Source organism: Orycteropus afer, unplaced genomic scaffold (assembly GCF_000298275.1).
Source record: "Orycteropus afer afer isolate SDZICR_OR568_19922 unplaced genomic scaffold, OryAfe1.0 scaffold00014, whole genome shotgun sequence".
In the NCBI taxonomy this organism is placed as follows: domain Eukaryota; kingdom Metazoa; phylum Chordata; class Mammalia; order Tubulidentata; family Orycteropodidae; genus Orycteropus; species Orycteropus afer.
Window position 1 is genome coordinate 3347221 of NW_006921601.1, and position 11813 is coordinate 3359033.

At 42.0% G+C, this 11813-nt stretch overlaps 1 protein-coding gene across 1 annotated transcript in view; it reads left to right on the forward strand.

Moving 5' to 3' along the window:
* SYT9 (synaptotagmin 9) overlaps nt 1–11813 on the forward strand; it is a 213628-nt gene that overhangs the window by 80408 nt on the left and 121407 nt on the right. Inside the window, exon 2 of the mRNA XM_007956590.2 lies at nt 9316–9667. Coding sequence (XP_007954781.1) covers nt 9316–9667 — 352 coding nt within the window. The remainder of the gene's footprint in view (nt 1–9315; nt 9668–11813) is intronic.

Sequence of the window (11813 nt, forward strand, 5' to 3'; positions counted from 1 at the left end):
CCTCCTTGGGTTTCTGAGGCAGTATCACTACAGAAGTAGATTGCCCAACCTTCCTTCCGAGGAGTGGCTGGTGGGTTTGAACCTCCAGCCTTCTGGTTAATAGTCAAGTGCCCTAGGCACTATACTACCAGAGCTCCCATGATAGTAGAGGAGTTGTATATTTTGATGTCAATAATCAGCAAAGTAAAAAGTTCACAGACTGTATCAGTTTCCTTGTATTTTGTTCATGCATCTCAAAATTTAGAGTCCTCTGAACAAAGATGAATAGACAAGGATGGATGGCTTTTATAGGTTTGATGTGGAAGGTAAATTATGCTGAGGTACTATGATTGTCATTATTATAATTATTTTCATGAATTTTGTTCCTTGTAAACCAAGGAGCAGGATTAAGTAAGGAGTATTTTTGGAAATGTTATTTAGATTTAATGCAGTTTGTACTGTTTTCTTTGCTTATCACTATTTCTTGAGGTGCATCTATGAGTCGGATCTGACTCAATGGCAGTGAGTTTGGTTCTGGTTGTTATAATATATAAGGATATATTTTCTCTCTTATATCCTTCCTTTCCTGAGTTTTCTATTCTGACATAAGCTTTTGTTTGTTTTTAAAATTTTCTTGGTTTGTTTTATGCAGGAAAAGGTACATAAATGGTGTATTTTCTAAGTCACCGAGTACTGAAAGTGTCTTTCCTTTTCCCTTGTGGTAATATGGCTGGCTCTAGAACTCTGGGGCCACAATCTTCTTTTAGATCAAATTGGATCTGAAAGGTGTTTGTTCCTGGTTGCTCTTGCTGCCATACTTTTCATCCTTTACCAGAATTTTATAAATCTCTCTAAGTATACAAATTAATTTGCTTCTTGCATTACCTTGTTTCACACCATGGGTCGTTTATTCTGATGTTCAGCTTGGTTAGGCTCTTCTGCGGGGCTGGTTTGACCCATTTGTCCTGTGACTATTCTTTTATCGTCACTCCATGGGTTTTTCCTAGCTATCTTAGTTACCTAGTACTGCTATAACAGAAATAGCACAAGTAGATGGCTTTAACAAACAGAAATTTATTCTGCCACAGCTTGTGAGGCTAGAAGTCTGAATTTAGGGTGCCAGTTCCAGAGGAAGGCTTCCTCTCTATCAGTTCTAGGGGAAGATCTTTGTTATCAATCTTCCCTGACGTCTAGGACTTTCTTAGCACAGGAATCCTGAATCCAAAGAATGCACTCCACTCTCAGCTCTTCTTTCTTGGTGGTAGTAGGTCCCTTCCTCCCTGCTCACTTCTCTCTCCTTTAATCTCCTGTAAGGTAAGAGGTGATGCAGACCACAACCTAAGGAAATTTCCCTTACATCAGAGGCTGTGACCTGATAAAGGATGTTGCATCCCACCCTAGTCCCCTCGCAACTGATTGGCCTACACATCATATCACATCATGGGAGATGATTACATCATTATATAACTCCGAAACCACTGAGAATCATGGCCTAGCCAAACTGACACATATTTTGAGGGGATGCGATTGAATCCATGACACTAGCCCTTCATAATTTAGGAGACAGCTACTGCTTTATATTCCATATGCATATATGGAGGCTCAAGGTTTTCCCTCAGTAGCCACTAAAATAGCTGTCATCCCAAACCAAGTCCACTTTCTTTAGTCTTCCAGGGATCCTCCAGAATTGTAAGTCTCCAGCTAGGATCCAGAGGTGTCAACAGTGTATTGTATCTGTTGTCTAGGGATGTTGCAGTCCTGTGGCTGAGGGTGATAGCCACTTGAAGAGCATTATTGAGATCAGGCCTGATAACAGGGCATTTTACTCCACAGCTTCCCTGGGAAGGTTGCCCTCTACAGCAGCTCAGGGTACAGTTTTCTTGCACGATCACACCAAAGCAGTGATACTTTCAGGATCTGGATCAGAACTGGTTTACCTTCTTTCATCTATGTGTCACCATCTTAACCTTTGGACTGTTCCCTTAACCTTTGGACAGAAGGAGCAATTAGTTTTTACTTGTTCTTTAGAAAGACTGTGCTGTGAAGTTATTTTATTTTATTTTTTTTGTATATTTTTATACAATAATATGCAACATTAGTACATTTATTTAATAGTTCTATTATTTTATAATTTTAGCATTTTATGTATAATTATATAATAACAAATATTATCTTTTTTTTTTTTCTTGTCTTAACCAATTTGCTAGATCTTCCAGAATAATTTTAGGTAATGATGATCATGGGAGCTCTGGTAGTGTAGTGCCTAAGGCACTTGACTGCTAACCAGAAGGTTGGCGGTTCAAACCTACCAGCCATTCCTCGGAAGGAAGGTTGGGCAATCTACTTCTGTAGTGATACTGCCTCGGAAACCCGAGGAGAGGTTGCTATAAGTCGGGTCTGACTCCACAGCACGTAACAACAACAACAATGATGATCATGTAATTATTTTTTAATATCACTTTTTTTTTTCCAATTTTTTAATGAAATTGTCATAAATACAAAAGAGGATATATAATAAATATGTGTAATTTAAAGATTAACAAGAAAACTAATGACCATGTACCTACCACCTAGCTCAACATAAAACTTTTCTCCTTCTAAATAAAACCATTTTGTGATTCTAAGCTGGCTCTCCCCTTTCTGAGGTCATGGGTCTGAGGTGGGTGTATGGCCTTAGAGACAACAAGATAGTTTTCTAGAACTTCCTGAAAAAGATGAAATTCAAATGTGGTGTCTAGAGGACACTCTGAGCTATTTGTGAGTAGAAGTCCAGATAATTTAGTTGCTGATGTGGCTGTGAAGCTTACCTTTGGTTTCTTCTGACAGGCATTCCCTGGTCCATGGCTTGACCACATGGCATCTTTGTGGGACTAAGGAAAAAAAACTCTTGCTCTTTGCCAGGAATTTTTCATGGCTGTGTATACAAATCTATTTTGACTGTGGATGTGACTGGGTTCCTGTCTTAGTTCTCTAGTGCTGCTGTAAGAGAAGTGCCACAAGTGGATGGCTTTAATAAACAAGGATTTATTCTCTTAGAGTTTAAGAGACTAAAAGTCTGAGTTCAAAGTACCGGCTCTAGGGACTGGCCAAAGGGCCCTTGACCTTGGGCTTCAGCTCTCCTTCCTGTTTCAGGCCCACTAGAGCCAGAGGCTTTTTCTGATTCATGCAGCTGCTGGCTTCTGAGGCTGATGAACCCAAGATTGACAAATAAAATGACACAATCCCAAGACTGACAGGCAACTTGCAGACCACTGGTTCAAGCCTAGAAACGATACCAAGGTCAGCAGGCAACACAGCAGGCCAAGACTTGGCCAAATGCAGGGTCCAGATTTACCAAAAACTAGATACCTTCCTCATAACATCCCAATATATACTGGATACAGGCCACACCCCGAAGGCAACTAATTAGCTGCTCACGGCAGATTCCACCATGGAGTTGATTCCAGTCTCTTCATGGGAAATTAACTGCATCCAGATGTCAAGCACTCAGAACCACAGCCCAATCAAGTTGACACACAATCTTAACTACCACACGCCCCCTAGAGTTTACTGAGCACACCCTTCACAACCATAACTGGAACCACCCCAAAAGAGCAGACGGTTACAGGGTTCCTCAGGTCCCTAAGTGGCACAAACTGTTTGCACTCAACTACTCACCTAAAGGTTGGCAGTTCAAACCTACCCAGTGGCACCATGGAAGAAAGGCCTGATGATCTACTTCTGTAAAGATTATAGCCAAGAAAACACTATGGAGCAGTTCTACTCTGTAACACATGGGTTCACCATGAGTTGGAGTTGACTTGATGACAGTGGGTTTGGTTTATATTAGTCAATTTTTGCCATGGGAACAAATGCTTTCAAACTTTAAGTGGCTTTAAAGCATCTAATATTTACATTTTGTTCACAGGTTTAGGGGTCAGCAGCAGCTCTGCTCTAGACTATAGGTTGGATTTAGACTTGCTTCCCATTCTAGACTTTGGGTCTGCTCCATAAGGCTTCTCAATATGGTACTCAGGCTGAGGGCAGGAGCCAGTAAGCCTCTGGTCTGAGGTGGCATGGGCCATACCCACTGATATGTCATTGGCTTGAACAAGTCACATCGCCAAGACCAGCATCAGAGCATTGGGAAGTATACTCTGCCCTTAGAGGGGGTGTTGTGGATGAAAGAGTGAGATTTGGTGAATAATAATACAATTATGTTATCACCCTGTAAGACCTCCTGTCTAGTGTGCCCCTCCTCCAGCACACTCCTCAAAGTATTTGTATCTGGACAGTGTTGGGTGATTAAGAAGAGGTAAGGAAGCTGCTTCAGACGTGGTTTGGATTACAGAAATTTCATTACTGTTGGAAACTTTTAAGTTTTGATTATTTTAGATTTGGGAGGGGTAAGGATTGATGAATATTATGGCAGTCTGGTCTCCTCTTTCCCTCTGCCCTTGATAGGGGGCACTTATCAAGAAATTTGCACCAATAAGTTTTCCACTCTGCTTAGTGAGCTGTCAGAACGAAGTGGAGCCTGGGGTTAAACTGTGCTCTCCCCTACTTCATGTTAGGGCATAAGTGTGGTTTCTAGTGCCTTTTTATTTTCACTTCATTCTATACCCCTAGTCCCAGACCTTCCTGCTCTGCACCTGGGTTTTTGTTTTTTTCCCCTTAGTGCCCCTTCATTTGAGGGGCTCTGGTGTCATAGTGGGTAAGGCATTTGGCTGCTAACCAGAAGGTCATCAGTTCAAACCCACCAGCTGCTCTTTGGGAGGAAGATGAGGCAATCTACTTCCGTAAAGAGTTATAGCCTTGGAAACCCAATGAGTTGCTATGAGTTGGAATTGACTAATGGCAGTGGGTTTGGTTTGGGTTTTTTTTTTTTTTTTTGGTCCCTTCATTTGCCTGTGTTGTGTTCAGCACTGATTGGCTTTTCTTTTAAAAGAATTCCAGAAATTCCTCAAAGTTCCTGATGAATCAGTGGTGCTATTCCTTGTTTTCCATTGCTATGTAGTTAATTATCCTACTTCAGTGAGATCTGAGGAGAGAAAAGTGGTAACCATGTGAGCTCAGTTACCCATGTTGAACTGGAACTCCAGTGTTTTCAAATGGAGACAAAAGATTGTTTTACCATAAGAGCTAAAATTGAAGGAAAGGGGTAGAAGAGTATGTTAGACCTATCCCCAGCATTGGCAGTCGGCTTTCTTCCAAGAGCAACTTTTCATGAAAAAACTGTTATTTCATAAGAATGATCACTTAAGAGGCATGCTGAAATGCACATGGATGGTAGGTAAGTGACTTGCAGGAGGGGTTGAAATGCACACCTCAGCAGAAATACAAATTGCCATGTATCATAGATTGTTGGTGTTGCTGGTGAATAGCTGGAACTATGGCTATTAAGTTACTAATTCTAATTTTCTCCTTCACCAAATTGTGAGCCTCATGAAGTTTTGGAGTGTGTCTGTCATGCTCCTCATTGTATCACCAAAACTTAGACCAGTACCTGGGAAAATGTGGTTCTTCCTATCCTGAAATTAGGCATTCAGGAAACTCTGGTTGAAATAATGCAATATTAACAATGGACAGTAAAGGCAAAACCTGGGGAGGATCTGTAGAGCTCATGAATAAAGTGGAGCACAGTAGAGGTAGGCAGCACTGTTCTATCAGGTAAGTCAGGTAAGGAGTTTGCAGCCACGGCAGTTCCAGGAATGGGTTCAGGTTGATACCTCATGTTCCCTGGCCCTACTGTAGTGGGGGCAGAAGTCAGGAAGGGGTTGGGTTCTGCTCTGAAAGTTAGGAGCTCAGCCACTGAATGCTATTCTGCTGTGGACCCAGTCTGAGGCTTTGGGGCTACATCCATATAGGAGATGCTGTCATTACCCTACATCTCCTCAGCGTTACCACTTCAGGGCATGCATGCCTACTGACTCCAATAGGCAGCTCCTGAATTTGTTTAAATGTGGGCTGCTTCTGTCTGTTGAAGCCTACTTTGCCCTCCCATGCTGCAGCTTGGAAATGCCAAGGATTGAATGTCCCCTGAGAGCTACCCCTAATCAATGACTAAAGGGAGTGGAAGTGTAAATAGACCAGGTCCCTTATCCCTGGATGGGGTAACTCTATGGTATATGGAACATCCCCAGCTGGCTTAAGTTCCAGTTCCCCACTGTGATAATTGACTTAACAATCAATACACCCTTTACTGGATGCTTTCCCTGGCTCATTTCCCCACTCCCCTACCAGTGTTTCCTTCATCTCTTAAATAAACTACTTGCCTTTGGATACTTTTCTCTGGGTCTACTACTAGGGACACTCAAATTATGACAGTCTGCTATGGGACAAGAGGATGTGACCACTAAGTAGTGGGTATTTTTGAGGCTGCAGAATCTACAGAGAGCTTGAGCTTCATTTTTCTTAGGCCCCAGTGTTTTGGGGACACTGAACTTCTATATAGGGTGATGGAAAAAAACTGGGAATGGATAAGGGTGATGTTGAATAATATGATGAACATAATTAGTGTCACTAAACTGTACATGAAAGCTCAGATAGCATAGTACCTAAGGCACTTGACTACTAACCAGGAGACCAGTCGTTCAAACTCACCAGCCACTCCTTGGAAGAAAGGTTGGGCAATCTACTTCTATAGTGATACTGCCTCGGAAACCCACGGAGTAGTCACTATGAGTCAGGTCTGACTTGATGGTACATGACAACAACAACAAACTGTACATGTGAAGATTGTTGAAATGGAAAATAGTTTATATATTTACCACAATAAAAAAGAAACTATATTGTAAAAGATAAAAGAAAATAAAGCACTCATTCTCTGCGTGGTGCAAATGATTGGCTGTTGTTGTTAGGTGCTGTCGTCTCTAACTCATAGCAACCCTGTGTACAACAGAACAAAACACTGCCTGGTCCTGTGCCAGCCTCACAGTCCTTGCTGTACCTGAACCCATTGTTGCAGCCACTATGTGAATCCATCTCTTTGAAGGCCTCCCCCTTTTTCAGTGACCCTCCACTTTACCAAGCATGATATCCTTCCCTAGAGAATGGTTCCTTCTAAAAATGTGACCAAAGTAGGTGAGATGAAGTCTGACCATTCTTGCTTCCAAGGAACATTCTGGCTGCACTTCCTCCAGAACAGATTTGTTAGTACTTTTGGCAGTCCATGGTTCTTTCAGTATTCTTTGTCAACACCACAACTCAAAAGTATCCACTCTTCTTTGGTCTTCCTTGTTCATTGTCCAGCTCTCACATGCATATGAGGTGATTGAAAATACCATGGCTTGGGTTAGGTGCACCTTAGTCTTCAAGGAGACCTCTTTGATTTTCAGCACTTTAAAAAGGTCTTTCACAGCAGATTTGCCCAATGTGCTACTTCCATTGGTATTGATTGTGGAACCAAGTAATATGAAATCTTTGACAACTTCAGTCGTTTCTCCATTTATTATGATGCTGCTTGTTGGTCCAATTGTGAGGATTTTCATTTTCTTTATGTTGAGATGTAATGCATACTGCAGACTGTAGTCTTTAATCTTCATCAGTAAGTGCTACAAGTCATCCTTATTTTCAGCAAGCAAGGGTGTGTCATCTGCATATGTCAGGTTGTTAATGAGTCTTCCTTGAATCCTGATGCCTCACTCTTCATCATATAGCCCAGCTTCTCTGATTATTTGCTCAGCATAGAAATTGAGTAAGTATGGTGAAAGGATACAACCCTGACACATTCCCTTCCTCATTTTAAACCATGCAGTATCCCCTTGTTCTGTTTGAACAACAGCCTCCTGGTCTATGTACAGGTTCCTCATAAGCACAATTAAGTGTTCTGGAATTCCCATTCTTCTCAATGTTATCCATAATTTGTTGGAATCCACACAATTGAATGCTTTTGCATAGTTAATAAAACATAAATAAACATCTTTCTGGTATACTTTGCTTTCAGCCAAGATCCATCTGATATCAGCAATGATATCCCTCATTCCGTGTCCTCTTCTGAATCCAGTTTGCATTTCTGGAAGTTCTCTGTCCATATACTGCTGCAACCATTTTTGAATTATCTTCAGCAAGAATTATCTTCAGCATGTGATATTAATAGTAATTGTTTGATAATTTCCACATTCTGTGGGATCACCTTTCTTTGGAATGAGTACAAATATGGATCTCTTCCAGTCAGCTGGCCAGGTAGCTGTCTTCCAAATTTCTGGTGTAGATGAGTGAGTGCCTCCAGTGGGGCATCCATTTGTTGAAACATCTTAATGGGTATTCCGTCAATTCCTGGAGCCTTGTTCTTTGCCAATTCCTTCAGTGCAGCTTTGACTTCTTCCTTCAGTACAGTTGGTTCTTAATTGTATGCCACCTCCTGAAATGGATGAACATCGACCAATTCTTTTTGGTACAGTGAGTCTGTGTATTCCCTCCATCTTGTTTTGATGCTTCCTTCATCTTTCAATATTTTGCCCATAGAACCTTTCAGTATCGTAACTTGTGGCTTGAATTTTTTCCTCGGTTCTTTCAGCTTGAGAAATGCTGAATGTGTTCTTGTCTACTAACCAATGAGTTGGAGATTAGAGTCTACCCAGATGTGCCTTTGAAGAAGGGCATGGTGAATCTGCTTCCAGAAAATCAACATTGAAAATTCTGAGTACAGTTCTACTCTGACACATATGGGGTCAGCCAAATGACAACTGGTTACTGGTAGCTTCTCTTGTTTTTGTAAGTTTTTGTGTAAACAATTTCCAAACAGCTCTGTGAGATGACAGTCATTTTTAAGGACATTTGTAACTGTCCTGCTCACACAACTTCAGTGATTCATGCTACCTGAGGATAGAATCTTATTTGACTCACAGAGCATTTGTCATCTCCTTGAATACTGTATACCTCATCTTTTGCTACAAAGAGAAGCCTTGGTGGCACAGTGGTTAAATGCTCAGCTGCCAACTGAAAGGTTGGCAGTTCGAACCCACCAGCTGCTCCAAGGGAGAAAGATGTGGCAGTTTGTGTCCATAAAGATTTACAGCCTTAGAGACTTTATGGGGTAGTTCTACTCCATCCTATAGGGTCCCTATGAGTCTAAATCAACCCCATGGCAATTTTATTTTCCTTCTTGCTTTATAAGGCTGCTTATTATTTCTAAATGTTGGCTGCACTTTACTGCCTCTGTGCTTTTGCTCAGTGGCCTGCTGGTTTGTGTCTGAATCCTCATTGTTACTGCCCCAGAGTCAAGTGGCCTGGCCACATCCTTCAGCCTGACCTTCCCCAACCTGCTTCTGAGGGTTGAATGGATAGGAGGGTCATTCTGCCCTCACAGGATGTGGAAGGAGCAGACACACTGACTTGATCTTTGCTTCTTTACAGATATCTCCGTGAGCCTGCTGACCCTTGTGGTCACTGCCTGTGGTCTTGCTCTCTTTGGTGTATCTCTCTTTGTGTCTTGGAAACTCTGCTGGGTTCCATGGCGAGAACGTGGTTTGCCTTCTGGTAGCAAAGACAACAACCAGGAGCCTCTTAACTACACGGACACAGAGACCAATGAGCAGGAGAACAGTGAGGACTTCCTAGACCCTTCCACCCCCTGCCCTGACTCCTCCATGAAGATCAGCCACACCTCCCCTGATATTCCCCTCTCCACCCAGCCAGGAGTCCAAGAGAACTGTGCTCCTGGTGTGCGTGTCCAGCGCCAAATCACAGAGCCAACTTCATCAGCTCGGTGAGTTATGCTCCTTTCCTTTCTGAATGCTAGGCATGTACCACCCCCTTCTGCCTCCCTTGGCAACAATGGCATTGGTTAGCCAAGGAGTTTGCAATCTTCTAGCTATTTGTTTAGTGTTGGAGACAAAGATATGGGAAAATGTGATTCTTCCTATCCTGAAATTAGGTTCTCGAGCTCTGTTTATTCTCTGCTTAGTTCATAATAATAGTTAACATTGATAATATTTATAGTGTGTCACGTATTATACTAAGAACTTCATATACATGATTTTATTATAGCTCACAACTTTGTGTGAGATGGATAATATTATAGGCATACCTCAGAGATAGGCATATCATATAATATTATAGGCATATCAGAGATATCACAGGTTCGGTTTCAGACCACTGCAATAAAGCTGATATCAGAATAAAGCAAGTCACAAAACTTTTTTGATATCCCAGGGCATGTAAAAGTTATGTTCACTCTATATTGTAGTCTTTTAAGTGTGTAACAGCATTATGAAAGTCTTCGAAATATTTTAAGAATTACTGAAGTGTGACATAGAGACAGGAAGTGAGCACATGCTGTTGGAAAAATGGCACTGTAGGCTTACTTGGCACAGGGTTGCCACAAACCTTCAATTTGTAAAAAACACAATATCTGCAAAGTGCAATACAATGATATATGCCTATGTTGTTGTTGTTGTTGTTATTATTACAGAATAATAAGGAGATTAAGCAACAGAGTACCCAGGTCACGATTTGAACCCATTGCAAATGATACCAGAACCTGAGCTCTTAGCCATTATTCCATACTGCCCTCCTTGTGCTGTAGAATTTCTTCACTGGGCTCCTGACCTAACCTATCTGTCACACACAGGCTTTCTTTAGATGCCACACTGTGGCTGGAGGTCCTTATCCATCTCCAGCCTTTATGAAGCCTATGTAGTATTCAGACTGTCTTAGTTACCCAGTACTGCTGTTACAGAAATGCCACAAGTGTGTGGCTTTAAAGTACAGAAATTTATGTTCCCATCATTCAGGATGCTAGGAAATCAAATTGAGAATGTGGCTCTAGCTATTGTATCCAACAATCGTTTGAGTTCCTGGGTTTGTAGAGCATTTGCCTCTTTCATTGTCAGGTAGAGTCCATCTTCCCCTGCATGTGCTTGATTCTGTGTTTAATCTACTCTTTTTGTAACTTAGAAATAGTTAGGTTTAGGAGGGTGTGGAAGGATCAAACTGGAAGGGTGTCGTTATTTTCCAGGGACTTTGCTTTTTGACCCCTCTCCTTCATTACCACGTTTATGGCTTCCACATTTATGGTTTCTGTTGCTATAAGACTCAGAGAGAGAGAATCCTTCTCAAAGATTTTCCTTGTGAGGCATGTACTCCTGATTAACCCTCAGAAGCAGAAAGTTTCAAAACATAGACTCATCACCGGCAAGATGGCGGACTAGGCAGAAAGACTGCACAGACCCTCTTCAACAAAGAAAAGGGAAACCAATTAACACAGACACAGAAGATAATCCTGGATCCCTGAGCCTTGAAGGGAAGGATATACAAGTGGACTAAACCCCAACTAGCAGAAGAATTTGCAGGAAAATACCAAAAAAGGAGACAGACAGAGCTGCGGTCTGGCAGTGAGCCTGAGCAATCCTGATGGCACAGACAGCTTGGAGATTCCCGAGTGGTGGTTAATTCCAAGAATTAACCTAAAAATCACTCTGCTAGCGAGGGACTGCACGGAGGATTGTGCACGGTAGCTGGGGAACAAATGGAGAAGGTGAAGAGAAAGGTGGGCTGAGCTGTGGACTTTTGCTGGTCCGGAGGGCGCCACCATTTTGAAGGATTAAAAAGCGGCCTATTTTGGATATTTAAAGAGACAGCGCTCTGGCAGATTCCTGGGGCTTAAGAACACGTTCTGCTCTCCAGCAACCCCCAAGGACACTTGGGAACTGCAAGACTAATAAGGTATTGACATTCCTCTTACTACTCTTGGTGACGGAGGTGTGGCCATCCTCCACTTCCACCTACCTTCTGAGCCCACAGTAACTCCATCATAATCTGTGTGCTCAGACAGAGCCTGGGTGCCCTGCCCTGTCCTCCACCGATTTTTTTTTTCCTCTTTTCTTATTTTTATTGTTTTCTTTTTCGCTTTC